The 19,047-nt window shown below is 39.9% G+C and overlaps 2 protein-coding genes across 10 annotated transcripts in view; one reads left to right on the plus strand and one right to left on the minus strand.

Moving 5' to 3' along the window:
• LOC139540031 (neuron navigator 2-like) overlaps window positions 1–10,424 on the plus strand; it is a 161,362-nt gene extending 150,938 nt beyond the window's left edge. For all 9 annotated transcript variants that reach the window (XM_071343560.1, XM_071343552.1, XM_071343553.1 and 6 more), the window contains 6 exons: window positions 5,055–5,209; window positions 5,417–5,488; window positions 5,729–5,925; window positions 6,171–6,289; window positions 8,077–8,280; window positions 8,570–10,424. In XM_071343560.1, the coding sequence (XP_071199661.1) occupies window positions 5,055–5,209; window positions 5,417–5,488; window positions 5,729–5,925; window positions 6,171–6,289; window positions 8,077–8,280; window positions 8,570–8,704 (882 nt within the window). In that variant the 3' untranslated portion in view covers window positions 8,705–10,424. The remainder of the gene's footprint in view (window positions 1–5,054; window positions 5,210–5,416; window positions 5,489–5,728; window positions 5,926–6,170; window positions 6,290–8,076; window positions 8,281–8,569) is intronic.
• Window positions 10,425–10,900: 476 nt separating this feature from the next.
• On the minus strand, window positions 10,901–14,960 carry LOC139540032 (homeobox protein DBX1-B-like). Its single transcript, XM_071343561.1, has 4 exons — window positions 14,502–14,960; window positions 14,220–14,324; window positions 11,827–12,029; window positions 10,901–11,657 (listed from the first exon to the last, which is right to left on the minus strand). The coding sequence occupies exons 1-4, from the start codon at window positions 14,866–14,868 to the stop codon at window positions 11,349–11,351; spliced, it is 984 nt and encodes a 327-aa protein (XP_071199662.1). The 5' UTR covers window positions 14,869–14,960; the 3' UTR covers window positions 10,901–11,348.
• Between the last annotated feature and the right edge of the window lie 4,087 nt (window positions 14,961–19,047).

Raw genomic sequence — 19,047 nt, forward strand, 5'->3', positions numbered from 1 at the left:
CTTGGCAGGTTTGTTGTGGTGCCATATTCTTTCCATTTTTTAATAATGGATTTAATGGTGCTCCGTGGGATGTTCAAAATTTCAGATATTTTTTTTATAACCCAACCCTGATCTGTACTTCTACACAACTTTGTCCCTGACCTGTTTGGAGAGATCCTTGGTCTTCATATTGTCACTTGCTTGGTGGTGCCCCTTGCTTAGTGGTGTTGCAGACTCTGGGGCCTTTCAGAACAGGTGTATATATACTGAGATCATGTGACAGATCATGTGACACTTAGATTGCACGCAGGTGGACTTTATTTAACTAATTATGTGACTTCTGAAGGTAATTGGTTGCACCAGATCTTACTTAGGGGCTTCATTTCAAAGAGTGTGAATACATATGCATGCACCACTTTTCAAATAAATAAAAAAAAATGTTTTTCACTTCACCAATTTGAACTATTTGTCCATTACATGAAATCCAAATAACAATCAATTTAAATGACAGGTTGTAATGAAACAAAATAGGAAAAACGCCAAGGGGGATGAATACCTTTGCAAGTACCCTTGTTCTCTTGGGACATCATCTGCAGGCAGGGTTTCACAGCTCTCTGTCTGAGGACAGAAAACATCAAAGAAACAGGTTTCATTATATACTCAAATTAGACAGCACTGAATATTATGTTGCTACATGTATATCTCTGTCCTAAGTTTTCCTCTCTAGGGACTGGTACTAGAGAGTATTTTCATAATGTCCTCCCACGAAGGTACTTGCCCTATCCAGAGTAGTCTACTCTCTCCCTTCTCTGACAGCTGGAGCTGCTAACGTTAATCTGTTCACCTTCCATGGCTGTTAGCTACCTAGCTACATATGTGTTTTGAGTTTTCAATGATACATACATCAAGATAGCTAGCTAATATTAAGTTATTTTTTTATTTAACTAGCCAAGTCAAATAAGATTTTTATTTTATTTACAATGACGGCCTACCCTGGCGACGCTGGGCTAATTGTGCGCCACCCTATGGGACTCCCAATCACAGCCAGATGTGATTGAACCAGGTATTGCAGTGATGCTTCTTGCACTGAGATTCAGTGTCTTAGACCACTGTGCCACTCGGGAGTTCGCTTGCTGTTAGCTCGCTGGTGATATTAATTTCCACTTAGCTAGTTATACCGTATGTAAAGTTGGCTAGCTAGCTAGGTATCACGTTTCAGGTAAGATCCAGATGCAGACAGTGTCGAAGTAACAAAAGTTTATTACTAAAACAGGGGAAGGCAAAATGACAGGTCAGAGGCAGGCAGAGGTCAGTAATCCAGAAAGGGTGCAAAAGGTCCAGAACGGCAGGCAGGCTCAGGGTCGGGGCAGGCAGAAACTTCAAAACCAGGAAAAACTCGAAAACAGAAACTAGAACAGACAGGAGCAAGGGGGAAAACACTGGTAGGATTCACGAAACAAACTGAACTGTCAACAGACAATCAGAGAACACAGGTATAAATACGCTGGGGATAATAGGGAAGATGGGCGACACCTGGAGAGAGGTGGAGACAAGCACAAAGACAGGTGAAACAGATCAGGGTGTGACACTAGATAACATTACATTAGACGCTCATTTGGGTTTAGCCAGCACACTAACATGAAGTTACTGTAGCAAGCTAGCTAGCTAATAATATATTGTTTTTGATCATTTTCTAAATGTATTTATTAACTTGTAAATATAAATATGTTCTCCCACTACCTCCATTTTCTGGGTCCTAAGAAAAACTAAATAATGGGAAATCTTCCCGATATTTTTGGTGGTAGCAAAATGCAGCCAGCTAGTGATGGGATGATTAATACTGGAGCTCTGATGCCATTTTCAAAGCATACTGATTCGACACAACATATCAATGCTTGTATCAAAGCAAAGATTATGGATTTCCTGACAAGATACATGTCTCTCCGCCCTAACAACGGGAGTCGTTGTCTGCAAAGCAGCACTGTGGGCTGTTTAGCTCCCGCCTGTCCTTTCTTTGGTGGATACATCTCATTATTGTAATCCTGTCAACCGTCTGTATTCAATAGAGAGAGATGCTATGCTATTAGCCTCATGTCATGAATATGTAGAGACAACTCCGATATTTTCTCACAGTTGCCGGGATGTCAGGTGTCCAACTTATGTCGGTACTCGTAACAACTTCAGCATTACGAAACTTCTATTCCATCAAATAAACCTCATGTAGCAAATAGGCTATACATTTTTTTTACCTGCTGGAGGGAGACAGATTTTCCGCCGAGTTGTGCCTCTCTCTTCCTCTTCCTCTCTGATCAAAGTAACAATACCACGTGATAATGAGGTTCAAAGCTTTGGACGTCACACTATCATCTGACAGGTGTTGGAACTCGTAACTGAGTGCACCAACCTCTGCTGAAAGGAGGTTTGTTTTTATAACTAGATATTTCACCTTCTTAGCCAACCTGGTCTCAAATTCGTGACACTCCATTTAGTATGATATGTTACGTTTGGAATGGTTAAATAAGACAGATGGTTACTTAAGTCAAAATCGAAAGAAGGGTGGTTGGTTGGGGTGAATGAGTGGGCGTTGTTCCAAAGGTCGCGAGTTTGAATCTCATCACAGACAGCTTTAGCATTTTATCTACATAGCAACTTACTACTTTTTATCTACTTTAAAACTACTTACCATGTTAGCTAACTCTTCCCCATCCCTAACCTTAACCCTCTAACCTAATGCCTAAACTTAACCCTAACCCATAGCCTAGCTAATGTTAGTGAACTAGCTAATGTTAGCCACCTAGCTAGAATCTGTAATATATCATACATTTAGCAAATTTGTAACATATTGTACGTTTGGCAAGTTCGTAAACATATTGTACGTTCTGCAAATTTGTAACATATAATACTAATTGTAATTTGTAACATATACAAGTGGGTGAGGGACATGCAAAAATTAATACATACCATATGAAACGTAACATATCATGCTCAATGATGTGTCTCTGAATTACGTACAGAATAATGTGAAATGCTCTGAGGTCAGGTTGCAACAGCAGGTGGAAAGTTAGCTCAGAGCCTAGAGCCATATGTCAGAGGAATCTATCCTGAAATCATAGCACACTTTTATAGAATCTTGACAAGACCGATTTACATGTTTTTTATTTCTTAAACAGTGATTGTAAATTAAACCGCTCTAGTATTATGGAACCAAAGTTTTATGTTAATATGTAAAAGTGAGTTGAAAAAGTTTAATTCAAACCCAAGGCAAAGTCGACAAGCAGTTACCGTGTGATAAATTACTTTGTTTGATCCCTCAGTCAGTGGATCCTGCTGTGGCTTCCAAATGGACCTCTGCTGGACACTACTTACAGACTTACTCAAGATATTATTCTCCATTTCTTACCGAACAGGTGGATCTGCCCATAGAGCAGCGAGTGAGTCTCTTGCCTTGTGGAGGCTCAGGATCAAATCCCTGTACAGATTACACATATTTTTGTTAAACAAATATTGAAACACTGGCAACATTGTATTTCTAACTTTTAAATGGTGAGTTTCAATAAGCATAGGCTGTTCAGTTTTTTTATTTAACATCTTAAATCACGCAATGGAGCCAACGTCTTTTGTAAATATTTTGTTTCAAACAAAAAATCGAGGTTGCTTGTTTCAAAGCACAGACAGATAGTTTCAAAGTAACATTACCATCGATGACGTCCGAAGCTTCGTTTGATCACCTGCTTTTTCGAACCGCATGTTGCAAAATGTGAGATCCCACTGATTTCACCGTGGTGCCGGTGCTTTTTTGATGCAAAGTTGCTTTCGAACACTGACCTCCACTGGACACTTTATGTACACATATAGATCCATTTCTTCCAGTTTATAGCACCTGAACGGTAGCTCAGCAGGTAGGGACAGGGATTTGGGATCAGACACCAGCATAGGCACAAAATCTAATTCTTGCTGTGGTTGAATTTTTAAAAAACAAGCAAACCACACGCTCTTCCTATTGTTGTTTATTAGTTTAGCCTATGATAATCTTTTGTCTTCAGCATCCTAAATAATGAACCTGGAAGAAAAAAGGGAAACCTGGTATTCGTATCAATTGCGCCATGACGTTTTGATGGGTGCAACAAGTCTATGTAAACATCAAACATGCCTATATGTTACTAAGAACACTTTTATTTGGCACAATTTGGGAAATGGGTGCAATTGCGGCCCACATTTCAGGGCGTTCCTGCATGTTGGCATTCCTGCATCTGCAGGAACTCCTCTTTATACTTCTATTGGTACATTTTTTTGTTAGGACAGGCGGAAGGCGGGGGCGCTCCGGTAAGGTAGATGGCTGTAATACACAATAATGTTGGATCCAGCAGCCGATCAACCCCACAGAAGAAGGGGCAGGGGCGACAACGGTAGCTAGTTAGCCGTACACCGGTAGACAGTGTCCTTTGCCCCTGCCTGTCGGGCAATGTTTTCCAGCAGTTCTGTTAAAGACGGCGAGGACAGCTGTTCGTTCGGCAGGCGGGAGAAAAGGACGCTGTGTGCTAGCTTAGCAAGCTGGTCCTAAGGAGGACTTTGATACACAGCAGGCGGGAGCCGGGGGCGACACTGTGTGCTATTTAACTAGTAAGCGTTCATGCAGGAACCAATGGGATGCTCAAGGGGGGGTGGGGGTATTCAGGAAGGAACCAATGGGATGCTCGAGGGGAGGCGTTCTTGCAGATGCAGGAATGCCCACATGCAGGAACGCCCCAAATTGCGGGCTGCAGTTGCACACTATTGGAATTTCATGAAAGGGTTCACAAAGCCTCGGTGTCCCATCACTACAGCCAGCCATGTGGAAGATTGGAGAACACACAGGGCACCAAAGTTCCAGCAGACTGACTCTGGTCTTCCAACATGGAGCCTGGTGTGGTTGCTCAGTGATTTGTGACGCAACTGCAACCCCTCTATAGATTAAATTATTTTTATGTCATTAGTAATGTACTGTGGTATTTTAGAGGCTGTATGGGGAATCATTTTGTGGTTAATGTGGAAATTATTAACTACTGTCTTTGTAAACTCTTCTCTCTGGTGTCCAGGAGCTGCGTCAGTACCTGTCTAACCTGGCTGACCATTGCAACAGTACGAGTCATGGGGTGGACATGCCCCTGGTGGTAATACTGGACAACCTGCACAACGTCAGCTCTCTAGGAGAGGTCTTCAATGGCCTGCTCAGCTGCAAGCACCACCAATGGTCAGTACACACACACACACACACACACACACACACACACACACACACACACACACACACACACACAGACACACACAGACTCACACACGCAGAGACACACAGACACACACACAGGCTCACATACGGGCATACACACAGGTGCACGCACTCACACAGTGTTAATTTGCTTGCTCTTACTCTGAAATGTATTGCCTTGTTTGTTCACAGTCCTTATATCATTGGAACAATGAACCAGGCTACATCATCCACTCCCAACCTGCAGCTTCATCATAACTTCAGGTACATCATATCTATAATGTTGTATGTGTTACTGTCTTTTTTTCAGTTCCAAGATAATGTTATTTGATGTCATCTCTATTCTGAAATGTAAAATATAATTGCTGTCATGTAGCCGCCACAAGGGGGCAGTATTTATACATTGATATGTCCTCTGCCTAACCCTCGTTTGAGGAGGTCTGTTTGAACAGTAACTGATCACCCTCTCTGCTGTTGTCTGTTTCCTGTGTGTGTCCTCTCTAGGTGGGTGCTGTGTGCCAACCACACTGAGCCGGTGAAGGGCTTCCTGGGTCGGTTCCTGAGGAGGAGGCTGATGGAGACGGAGATTAGCAGCCGGCAGCGCAACGCTGAGCTGGTGAGGATCATTGAGTGGATCCCTACTGTCTGGCATCACCTCAACCGCTTCCTGGAGTCCCACAGCTCCTCGGACGTCACCATCGGTAAGATTCACAGGAAATCACATTCATCTTCTTCTTTTCTCCTTTTGTTATTACATTATCTGGTCGTATTTTTTTTACATTGTGATTTAAGAAATAGATGAATAGACTGTACTTGAATGAATACGTACTTTTCAATTGTATATTTTAGATTTGTCAATAAAGAAAATATATAAGGGACAAGATTGAAGGTTCTATGGAATGAAAGGGATGTTTTGTTGACGTTTGTCTGTCTCTCTTCCTCCCAGGGCCTCGCCTCTTCCTGTCTTGTCCCATGGATGTGGAGGGATCCAGAGTGTGGTTCACAGATCTGTGGAACTATTCCATCATTCCCTACATGCTGGAGGCTGTCCGAGAGGGGCTGCAGGTAAAATGACATAACGCTTGAAATGTGGCATCAATTTACATTTGTAGTAGCGCTAGCCCTTTTAATAATGGTTTGTAAACTAACGTACGGACACAGAGAGATACTACATAGAGTATACATAGAGTACGTACAGTGCCTTCAGAAAGTTTTCACACCCCTTGACTTTTTCCACATTTAGTTTTGTTACAGCCTGAATTTAAAATTGATTAAATGTAGATGTTTGTGTCACTGGTCTACACACAATACCCCATTATGTTTTTCAAAATGCTTACTAATTAATTAAAAATTAAAAGCTGAAATGTTATCTGTAAGGTCCCTCAGTTGAGCAGTGAATTTCAAACACAGATTCAACCACGAAAACCAGGGAGGTTTTCCAATCCCTCACAAAGAAGGGCACCTATTGGTAGATTAAAAAAATTAAAAAGAAGACATTGAATATCCCTTTGAGCATGATGAAGTTATTAATTACACTTTGGATGTATACACCCAGGCACTACAAAGATACAGGCGTCCTTCCTAACTCAGTTGCCGGAGAGGAAGGAAACCGCTCAGGGATTTCACCATGAGGCCAATGGTGACTTTAAAACAGTTACAGAGTTTAATGGCTGTGATGGGAGAAAACTGAGGATGGATCAACAACACTGTATTTACTCCACAATACTAACCTAAATGACAGTGAAAAGAAGGAAACCTGTACAGAATCAAATATTCCAAAACATACATCCTGTTTGCAACAAGGCACTAAAGTAATACTGCAAAAAAAAATCTAAAGGAATTAACTTATTTTCCTGAATACAAGGGTAAAGTTTTTTTTCTTCATTTTTATACTTTTACCCCCTTTTTCTCCCCAATTTCGTAATATCCAATTGGTAGTTACATTGGTTGTAATCTAGAAGAAAAAGAAACGCACACCTATTTGGCGAGGTGCTGGCTAGCAGAGTGGAAAACTTGAAAATAAAGGAGAGCCGCACACTCTAGGAGCTCAGATGCAAAAATACCCTGATGAAGACAGCTTGGCTGTCGAAACGTTGGACATTACATTTTTGCATCTGAGCTCCTAGAGTGTGCGGCTCTCCTTTATTTTCAAGTTACATTGGTTGTCCCAACACTGCAACTCCCCTACAGACTCGGGAGGAAATTCCCTACAAATCCTAGAGGAAAACCTGTTTCAGTCTACTTTCCACCAGACAATGGGAGATAAATTCAACTTTCAACAGGACAATAACCTAAAACACAAGGCCAAACTGGAGTTGCTTACCAAGAAGACAGTGAATGTTCCTGAGTGGCCGAGTTACAGTTTTGACTTAAATCTGCTTGACAATCTATGGCATGACCTGAAAATGGTTGTCTAGCAATGATCAACAACCAATTTGACAGAGTTTGAAGAATATAGAAAATAATAATGGGCAAATGTTGCATAATCCAGGTGTGGAAAGCTTTTAGAGACTTACCCAGAAAGACTCACAGCTGTAATCACTGCCAAAGGTGATTCTAACATGTATTGACTCAGGGGGTTGAATACTTATCAAATCAAGATATATTACTTTTTTTCTTTTTTTTTTAAATACAAATGTTCGGATTTTTCTTCCACTTTGACATTAGAGTATTTTGTGTAGATTGCTGTCAAAAACTGACAATGAAATCCATTTTAATCCCACTTTGTAACACAACAAAAAGTCAAGGGGTGTGAATACTTTCTGAAGGCACTGTTTATAATAAGCTGACACACACTTACTGTTTTTAATGAAAATCACTGAGCAGTTGTTATGAGTCTGTCGGTCTTCCAGATGTATGGGAGGAGAGCTCCGTGGGAGGATCCAGCACGGTGGGTGATGGAGAGCTACCCCTGGGCAGCCAGCCCCCTGCAGCACGAATGGCCCCAGCTGCTGCAGCTCCGGCCAGAGGATGTAGGCTTCGATGGATACTCCATCTCCAAAGATGACTGTCCCAGAAAACAGCTTCCCCATGGATGCACAGACGGAGACCCCCTGGTACGTTGATATAAGGCTTACACCTCCCGTTAACTTTTCTGACAATCTTTAACCCAAATATTGGTTGGATTTGGAAATAATCAAGAAAGTATGTTTGGTATGGCATTACACAATAATCCTGTATGTGATGATGGTCTGTATGGACAAAGGTTTGACTTGATATTTGTATCCAAGAACATACTCTTTAAAAACACCTTATTGAAAGATTATCTATGGCTTTATGTTCCGCATGAGTGTCTGTATGTAGGCAACAACCTATCTGACCTCTGACCTCTATAAATCTCCACAGATGAACATGCTGATGAGGTTAAAGGAGGCAGCCCACTGCTCCGGCAGCACTCAGAGTTACGACAGCGACTCCAACAGCAACCAGGATCCCCATGAAGACAACATGCTGGATTCACCGCTGGAGTACACACTATGAGTCTCCCTCTGTCGGCTAGTACTCACTCTGGGAAACATCCTAAAGGAACATACCTTTTGCGTTAATCATCCATTGATATGAGGTTCAATGTTCGGTTATGTATTTCAAGTTAGAATTTGACCTCTGCGATTTCATGTCTTTAGGCAGTCAGAGCATCTTATCTACCAGTTGTAACTCACTATTTACACTGTGTACTGATACATAATAGAATAAATAGATTTACTGGGTGGAGGTAACCCGAGATGAAAAACCCAGTCGAAGTTCAATAACCTGAATAATTTCAACTCAGTATTTCTACTGTTTTCAGTGTTTATTGGGAGTCTGTTTACAGTCCCAGACAAAGACACTCAGCCATATAAATGAATGACGTAGTTTATGAGACATCAAACCAGTTGCCTTGACTGTGACCTAACCTAGGCTATAGCTATGTGGTCCAAACTGAGTAGCAAAAACTGTACATACATTCACTCAGCTTCACAGAGCTTGACCTGTGTGCATTTTCTTAGTGAAGAGACATCTTTTTGGTGCTTAACTTTCAAATGATGCCTTGCTACCTTTATAACAACGGTGGTCACATGCATTGACAATGCCTTTGATATACTTGATTTCTATAGAGGCGGTGCAGAGTTTAGGGGCTGCTAACATGCTCATACATTGATGAAAATGACTCCACATCGTTTATGTGCAGCTAGCTGGTAGCGAAAAGGTCTAGGCTTTTGTTATGGATATCTTGAAATCAGTGATACTTTTAGGATTTTTGGTGCTCTCCTGAGGAAGATGAGAACTTTACACCTCATGAGCGTTTCAAACAGTATCCCAAAAGCCCTAGTTTGTCTTTTGTTCAGCTCTAGACAGAGCTCCATCCCTGCATGAAATGTTCCAACACAGTGTTTCCCTATATAGAGGCGCATTGGACATATAGACCCACATCTGAAAGGTCTCTGGCTAGAAAAGGATCAGAGCGACTGCATGGCTTTGAGACGGAGGCGGGCGTGTCTAGTCGCTCACTCTGAAGAATTAGCACCGGTTCCATTTGCGTCCAGTGTTAATGGGATCCTCTGTGTTGCTGTATTGGAGTGACTAGGCTTTATTCCCTCATAAGATGGAGTATTCTTAGAGCAGCTTACTCTACTAAGAGGTACCACTTTGGTTGCTCCCCCTCACAATGTCCCCATTATCTGTCAGTGTTGTTGCTATTCATCCCATGAGTGTTCTTAGTAACAGATGCTTTGCAACATTCATTTGGAACTTTCGACTGAAACCAAAACAGTTTACTTGTATTTTTAAGTATTGTCAAGATTTGTATTGCAGGTACATTGATCTGTGAATATTTTTGCAAGGTTTGAATTTTCACTAGCATATCTTACTGGACTGTAAAGGGTGGTGCAAGCACAAATCGAAATGGTTGTTTGTCTTTTCTTGGTCCCACACAGTTAGGATGTTGGAATGATGTGAAAGGTATGCTATTGAATCTAGTGGTTGATAATTGTTGAATTCTTTGATATGTGAATTTTGTTTATGCACATTTTTATTTTGTAATGTGAAGATGTACACATTTGATCTGAATGCCACGTTTTCAAAACATTTTCTATACATCTTTTACTGAACTACAGAGTAATGTGTGTAGGCCTACAGTTAGGTTTCCACCATAGGTTGTTCCTTTCTCTATAAGAGTGAAAAACTATGAGACTGTGAGAATAAATATGGTCCCAATACTGTACTTTCCATCTTTCATATTTTTTTATTCATAGAGAAATCAATAAACCAGTGTTTATTTATTAAGTTGTTTTAAAATGGTAAAAGTTTTATTTGACCTCACGTGGTTTTAAATATTGTTCAGCAATGTTCAGTGTGTTGAACTCATTTCAAGTGTCTCAACTCAGTAGCATTGTTGGAAATAACGCAATGGCCTGTTATTATTTAGGCTACTTATGTGACTGACGTCCTGGTGTATAGCCCTATACTGGGGCGGCAGGTAGCCTAGTGGTTAGAGCGTTGGACTAGTAACTGTCATTTCTAAGGCAATAGAAGACACTGCCCTCTCTCATACTGACCTCTGTCTTTCTTATGAGAAGAAAAGCAAAAAAAGCAGTGACAAAGCTTATCAATCATTGTTTACTTGTTATAGTGGGAATATAATGAAACTATTTAAGTGTTATTCTGTTTGTTGTACCATTGTCAAGAAAGCAGCAGTTGTTCTTTACATTTTAGTTTTATTTGAAAAAATACTCTCAAAGTACAACATTTAAACAAAGCATACAAATAATATATTTATTTTTAAGTTATAGATTTAACATCTACATAGATTAAAAGCAATGCATCTAATATACGCATTTAAGTCAGGTATAATCCTCTTGGTATAAAAATGGCCCTTACAAAATATGGTACAAATAGCAAAAGCTGCAAGAATACATCTAATTTACTAAGTGAATCCCTTAATAAGTACTAAAATATCTACCACAACCAATATGGCCCCTACATTTACGTATAGGCTAGGTGAATTGATAATATCACGGACAAATAATATGCTCAAATCAAAGGATGCGTGGATCTAATTTGGGTAATAATGTCTATATACAATATACGCAACAATTATATGTGATCAAACAACTTTATACAAACATAATGTATGTATTGTTTATAATTAAGACACTGTAATCTCTTCCTCCTCTGATTCTGAGAAGTCGGAGTGCTTGCTGGAGTTGCAAGGTGAAGAGAGGTGCGACTCCACACTGTTCAAAAGTTCGCGCTCTGATGGAGAGCGGCAGAAGGCCGCGCGCGGGCTGAACGCGTCTACCTCCTCCTCGCAAGACTTCTTCCCGACGTCACTGAGGTCCGGGTGGGGGTTCATCTTAGTTGGAAGGGTTTGCTCCCGGCAACCTCCGGACGACAACAACTCCCTCTCTTTGCAATTGCGCCATTTCATTCTTCTGTTTTGGAACCATATTTTCACCTTGAAAGATATATTTAATATTATAATGCTATCTAATCATGGTTTATTCTAATAACAATATTATAACATGCCAGTAATCAAACTATACATAAAAGGAATGTTTTACATTGATGGGGGTCTATTGGTCTTATTCACTTAGGCTACTGGTTGTTTTTGTAATTTTTTTTACCTGTGAGTCTTTAAGCCCAAGTTTTGCAGCCAGCTTCTTTCTGTCTGGTTTGCTGATGTATTTCTGTTTCTGAAACATTTTCTCCAGGGCTTTGCGCTGGACATCAGAGAACACTGCCCGTCGTAGCATCCCCCTCCTTGGCTTTCCTCTTGCAACCAGCGGCCATGAAAATGTACCGGGGATAGGAACCACTGAAGAGGATGCTAAAAGTAAAGAAAAAAACATACCATTAGCTTTGCGTCGTGTCATTCCAGGAAATGCACACATAGGCTAACAAAGTAGCCTTGCTTAACAAAGTAGCCTAGCCTTCTTTTTTTCAAGAAGTGGGTGGAGGGGATAAACGTGCATAAAAGCGAATTATTTCGTAGTCTAAAGCAAAGTCTCTCGAAGTCTATAAATGTTGACGGGTTTTTTGTTCTTAAGTTCTTAAATGCAGTCCGTCTGAATGAATTGGCACGAAGCAGCTAATTAGCACATTGCTTGGTCCCTTATAGCATTGGTATGGTAAAAAGGCAGAGTATCCCTTTCGAACGCTCCAATGAAAGATAGAGGGGCTGATGAAGCGTGAACGGTAATTGTGTAGTAATGAACTAACTGAAAAAGGCTTAGGACAGGACACTAAAGCCATACATTACTGCCACAAAAGAGATTTATACTTTCAAACTAAACACAACCGTATGCCTAGATCATCTGGCCCCGGTTTCCCAATAGCGATTCTAATGGCTTACCCTCTAATAAAGCAGTGGCCTAAATCACATATTTGGCACATAATTGCGCACATGTTGTTACACATCATGAAATATATTGAGGCAGATATTTACATAGCCTAGGATACAGTAGCCTACAATTAGCTAAATATAACTAAATAGATTGAACATGATATTGATTTCGAAAGTCAACGATTGAAATAAATAGGCCTATGTAGCCTACTGTTTTATATTTGAATGCGGTCCCCTCTGTTTTCAATTTAAGTCTAAATTGCAAAAACATTGGCTAATTTGTATTTGTAGGCAACTTCGTTCTGGAGTTATCGGTGGTCACAGAGAGACAGATACTGTAGGGCCTACACATCTTGATATGTTTAGTGGAAATCCTCTGTGTATGAAGTGACGCGAAAGGGCAAAAAGCATCTAAAGACGCTCTTAGCTGTTCTACGTGGTCTGAGGCAGTCGGTAAATAACGAGCGTTTTCAATTGCAACTTTAGTAGGCCTATAACGATGCTTTTGGGAAACAGCTCAGATATTTAGAGCTCTATTCAATCTGTATCGCTGAAGCGTTACTAATTGCGCCATATAGGCTACATTTAAAAGTAATTTCCTATTGAGCCGACATATGCAGCTTTTACCGTGAATGCTGTCTCAGCCAACACGGGAACTTTGCCTTTAAATTTCAATCACGCTGTAACTCTGAACTTCTGTGATGCGGATTGAATAGAGCCCTTAGCGATGCTCCTACAAAAAAATCTAACGATGAATTTAAGCCTTTAAAATGCTTTTAGGAAATTGGGTCCAGGAGAGTAGCCTACTGATGGCTGGGCCTTATGGCTGGGCCATATTTTTGTCCCATCATTTTCATTAAATGAACACAAAAAGCTATTCATAAGGCTGAAGGTGTTTTATTGCTCTCAAAAGAAGCCGTCTTAACCCAGATCTGTACCGTATAGCGTAGCCATTTTAGGTTCTTCTTATCACTATCTTTATTGTTGGCTATTCAAAAGCCAAAGGATGTGTGAATTCACTATAGCTGTGTGGGAAATGATACACTTATTCTTAATCTTGAAATATTTAACACCTAGCATTGTAGCATTAGCTAGCCTGTCATTATATTTTAATTACATTACTCCAGGATCCTGTGCCATTTATTGTTTGCTAACTTTAGATTTCTCACAACAGCACTATGCATAAACATGCATGACACTCTATGTGGTCTTGTGAGAATATTGAAATAGTGAATAGCCTCTAATGGGGAATTAGTCCATGACTGGTAAATGCCTATCAACAGCATGTTTAAGTCAAGTGTGGCTTCCCGGAGGGAGCTGACCAATTGGTCATGGTGCTGAAAGCTTTGTGAGTTATCAGTAGCTAAGTTCACTGGCTCGGTGGGAAAAAGAAGCAATGAAGAGACGCCAGCAGCTTCCTTGTGAGAGGGGATCCGCCTCAAATTTAGACCATGACAATTGCGGCTAATTTGTAGATTAGGGGGACTGATGCAAAATGTCAGCACTGCTAAATAGGGCTTCAAATTGGCGAGACTGATTCCACGACGTTCTACGGCTCCCAACCTCTGAACTAATGATTGTATTCTCCTTAGGTTCAACTAATAAAGGCAGATTGTTGTTAGGTTCAACAACATCAGCTGAATACATGGGCATGACAGGGTTAAGTGGATTTACCTGGAAAATATGATGCTCTGATGAAGGGATGAAACGAACAGTCAAAATATGGCAGAGGGAAGGCTTTTGCGTGCATGGCATGATGCATTAAACGTGGAGACGACGCTGTGATTCAAAATGAAAGAAACATTTACATTAATTGACTGTCGTTTCGTTAAATCATACAGACAAAATATACATAATATCCATGCATTTGCATAAATTCAAAGCAGCTCGTCTGTTTGTAGGCTAAATTCACTCTGACAATTTTCACATTAGCCTATACTTTCGCAATAATCTTACCGTTTCTCGTTGATGGTGCTAGGATGGCATTAACTCCAAACTTCAGATAGTTAGGGTCGTGGTTGATGGAGAGTGCGGTCTGAGTAGAACCCGTTCTTGTCTGTGCTAAAGTGGAGATGACAGCTTGGTGAGTGTGATGACTGCAGGTCAGCGTGGTGGCTCCTGATGCCAGGGGAGACACGCTGGGTGAGGGAATCGTCCGGTGGAAGTAGCTCACTGGCCGACTGATCCGCAACAGGTCCTCCACCAAAAAGCTAGAGTGGGCGGGGAAAGCTGAATGCAAGGACTGGGGCAGAGAGAGAGCCGCCGGCGGTCGAAGTAGACTTGGGCATATAGCGGGAGGCGCAAGTGCACTAGGGAACATCATTGCTCAGTTTGGATGGGTAAAGTAAAAAATAATTGTAAAGAGCCCTTTCTCACTGAAGGAGTTTCCCTCGCCTATAGGATCCAAGTGGAAAGACTCACAGTTCTCTTCTGGCCCTTCCCATTAGAAGAAGGGTTTTATAGTGGACCTTTACCAAAGCCCTTTCGAAACTGACAGCCTAACAATGAAGTTCAACAAAGTTCTCGATGTGAATTTCTTTCAGGGGAAATTCAGTGCCTCCTGATTGGTCCGAATAAACAATTTATGATTGGATTAGACTTCATAAGCAAAGACTAGACAATGTCCTTCAACAAAGAAAGTGTAGTCATCCGTTTTACATATACTTACCACTCTGGTATAACTTTCACTGTGATAATGGTGGCAGCACACACAAACTAATAAAAAAGGTTATTTTTAAAGGACTCCAAACAACCTTAGTCTATGAATAGGGGGTTTATAAAAAATGATCTATTCAATTAATTTGAGCACCTAACTGCATAATGTCGTTAGTTTCGGACTTGTTAGATGAACTATGATAATATCGTGATTCCCTCATTTCTATTAGGATGCGTTGCAATGTGAGACAATTTACATGACCACAAAAGTTGATTGTAAAATGCCATAATTGTAAATATTATCCGCATTCGCTTGTATTCAAAATATTGTTGTAGTTAGGCTATTGTTTTATTATTAAGCTATTATTGTTATTATTATGTATGATGATAATGATTATGATGATGATCATAATTATTATTGTTTTTGTGATGATTATTATCAGCCTACTGTATTTTCATTTTTTGTATGACCTTTTTCTCTCGTTTAAAAAAGATATTGTAGCATATTCAGTAGGATATTATGAGCACAATAGGCTTTGTCATCTGTACCAATCAGTTTTTCTCATTGGAAATCAGACAGGTTTCATATCCGAGCATTTTAACTGGTGTGTTAAAAACTGGTGATCTGAGCGATCACGTTTGATGTCGCTGGTCCCGCTGAAAATAATGTGCAGCTCTGGCCTTGGCGCTCTTATGTCTTATCAATGAAGTAACTGTCAAACTCAACAACAACAAAAATATTCTTACCCTGACACAAATCTTTCTGGAAAATCGTTTTCAGCTTGATTTCAATGGGCGTTTAGAGAATCATTCTTTAATGAAAGTGCATTTGTGCTTAATGGCACCATTAGATGAAGCGGTTTTGAATTTAATGACTGAATTTATTCAAAATAACTGTTGTGTGCCAGTGTGCGCCTTGGCAATTTGTGTCCTATTTCTTGGAAGACCAAAACACAGAACAAAAAAAGAAGCATTGAGCCTACTGAGCCTAATTAGATGGTTATTATCTTTTAACAGTCATTATAAGCTTTATATGGGACGAGAATGAACCCTATGATTTATCTATAAAAAAGAAAAAGAAATGACATAGGGCCTTTTTTATTTAAAAATTCATGATAGTTAGGGTAGTAGGCGGTAACTAGCCCCCTGGGGTAACTGCCCCCCCCCCCTGTAGTTCACATAAAGAACACAAGATGTCACCAAATTATTTTCTCAACACTTTCCCTGTCTGTGACTGTTCTTGCTGGGGGAAAAATCCTTTGTGGTAAATTGATCAAATAAATTGACATTTTGAAAAAGTTGTAGATATATTCCAGTGAATGTTAGGTCTATATACAAGTAGGAAGGCCTTAAGATAAATAATCCACTTGTTTAGAGAGAAAAAATGAAAAAAAAATTGTAAAGTAGTAATAAATTGGATGAGTTTGTTGGGGGCATGACTAGCCCTAACGCTAGTTTATGCTAACTTGCTAGCTAGCAACTTCACTAGCAGTGAATGCTAGCTAGTTAGCATAAGCTGCTAGGAGTACTAGCTACCAACCTTACTACGAGATCATCTGAGGTAAAATACATTAAAAAAGATAACATCGCTTACATTTCAGTTGTAAATGTTTCAATTGGTGACTGATAGCTTTAAAGTTAATGCAACTTTATAACCTTTTAGCTATTTTACACAGCATTTTATGTCATATAGCTAGGTAGCTATCTACATTTTTAAGAGAGAGCTTGTTTTTAGCCACAGGTGGAGACTGGATTACGTGTGAGCAGTGCAGGAGGTGCACTCATGAGTTGTGCTCCAATGTGAGTGGGAATAGCTTTATTTGGGGGGCTCCTGAGTGGTGCAGCGGTCTAAGGGATTGCAATGCTGGAGGCATCACCACAGACCGTGGTTCAAGTCCAGGCTGTATCACAACCGGACGTGATTGGGAGTCCCATCGGGCGGTGCACAATTGGCCCAGCTTTGTCCGGGTTAGGGGTAGGCCGTCATTATAAATAAGAATTTGTTCTTAACTGACTTGTCTAGTTAAATAAAGGTTAAATAAAAGTAAAAAATGTGTGACCAACAGGTACAAATTAGAATCGTGCAATAGCAGAGCATAAGAGAGTTGCCACATCAATGTTACACTGAGTTAATTAGTCAAGTTAATGTTATTAAATGTTATATTCCAATGTTATTTAATTGTATTATTTATATTCCATTCCAATGTATTATTTTTTTATTAATTAAAAACAACTGTTGAAAACCTTTTGCTCCCGAATGTAATTTTAAAGACTGCTAGGATTTAAAATCTTGCATTATTCAAATCATATTTAGTGCAATTGTACATAATGGATTGTATGGAAAAGGATCAACAAAGAAAGAACAAATAAAATGAATGTGCAGGTGAGATAGAAAGAGGGACTTTACATCGAATCTCCTCATAGTGCAGATATTAATGGTGACATGTGCAACCCCCCCCCCCCCCCCCCATATTTGATTTAAATCGTTAAAATAAGACAACTAGACTTATCTTTTAAGTATCACTTACTAACAAAGCTCTAAATAAAACGGATTAAATGGATTTTAACACACTTGTATGAAACCCTATGCCATAATCTTCTACCGAGGTAACTGGTAGTATTAAAAAACGCCCCTTTTCTAAAAACAACATTTCATGACATAACTAAAAAAGTGTAAACTGTAGCCATTTATTTCCCTTTATAGTTTATGCACCTAAGCATGACCTTCATCCACATACCAATTTTTTTCCAAATGTTTTTTTTTGTGTCAGCAATTAGACATTGTTCGTAAGGGGGACTAGTTACCCCCTAGTACCCTATGTATAGACCTAGTCATAAATCACCAATAAACCGGGTAGGCTATAATATGACAGCTATACATAGTTCACACTGCTGTCATTCAATTAATGTCAGATCGTATTTTTAATAGTTAAAAGTTTAGAAACAAGTTGAAACAAATAGATGAAGGGCGTGATTTCTTTCCGTTATTTTTATTTTTATGTCAAGCTCCAAAAGTTTTCTTGCACGGTATACTGCGGGTAGAAAGGGAGACATTGTATAGGGGGCTAGTTCAGACGCATGCTGGGCCACACGTGAGTTCATTTCATTGTAGTATGTCAAAGCAAAAACGTTTCAGGATAGCTTGCAGGAGGAAAATGATAAACACCCATTGATGAAATAGATTATAAAACAGGGGGGAAAGTTAACTAAATAGTTTATTTGAGGAAGAATCTATTTCGAAGTTATTTTCTGTGTGATCCGACAGGAGAGGTGAATCCTGAGGCCTGTTGGCTAAGACCTGCAACTAATGGTGTTTGACTGCTGCTCTCTCGGGTTTGTTCTCCTAAATCCTAACCATTCATTTTCAAGTGGTTACCTTACACATTTCTTTCTGAAGAGTCAACTGTTCTGCTTTGAATGCGAGGGGAAGAGAAAGCCCGTGTGTGTCCTAAGGGATGGCGCAGAAGGTAAATCTCCATGAAATGATGCTCTATAGGCGCTTCCCAGGAAGATAGATGCATGCACTATAAAAACAACAACAAAACACACCAACAAATCTAGTTGTTTCAACTAATTATTATTAAGTAACTGGTTCCACCGCCTTTGTTTTTGTTCACTAAACTTTTCTCTCAAAGTGTTACCTGAAGTAATAAAATAAAAAAATCATGTAACACGTGACCAACCAACATGATAAAATGTACTCAAAAGTGAAATCAATTTCAAATGATGCGTTTGCTCAATTTGTCTCATATGTTCATGCAACTAAGAAAAGGCTGTGGAACAGGCATTTGCCATACAATGGTTTCAACTTACATATTCGACACATGTGATTACATTGTTCATATAT

The sequence above is a fragment of the Salvelinus alpinus genome, chromosome 15, assembly GCF_045679555.1.
Source record: "Salvelinus alpinus chromosome 15, SLU_Salpinus.1, whole genome shotgun sequence".
NCBI classification, from domain to species: Eukaryota; Metazoa; Chordata; class Actinopteri; order Salmoniformes; family Salmonidae; genus Salvelinus; species Salvelinus alpinus.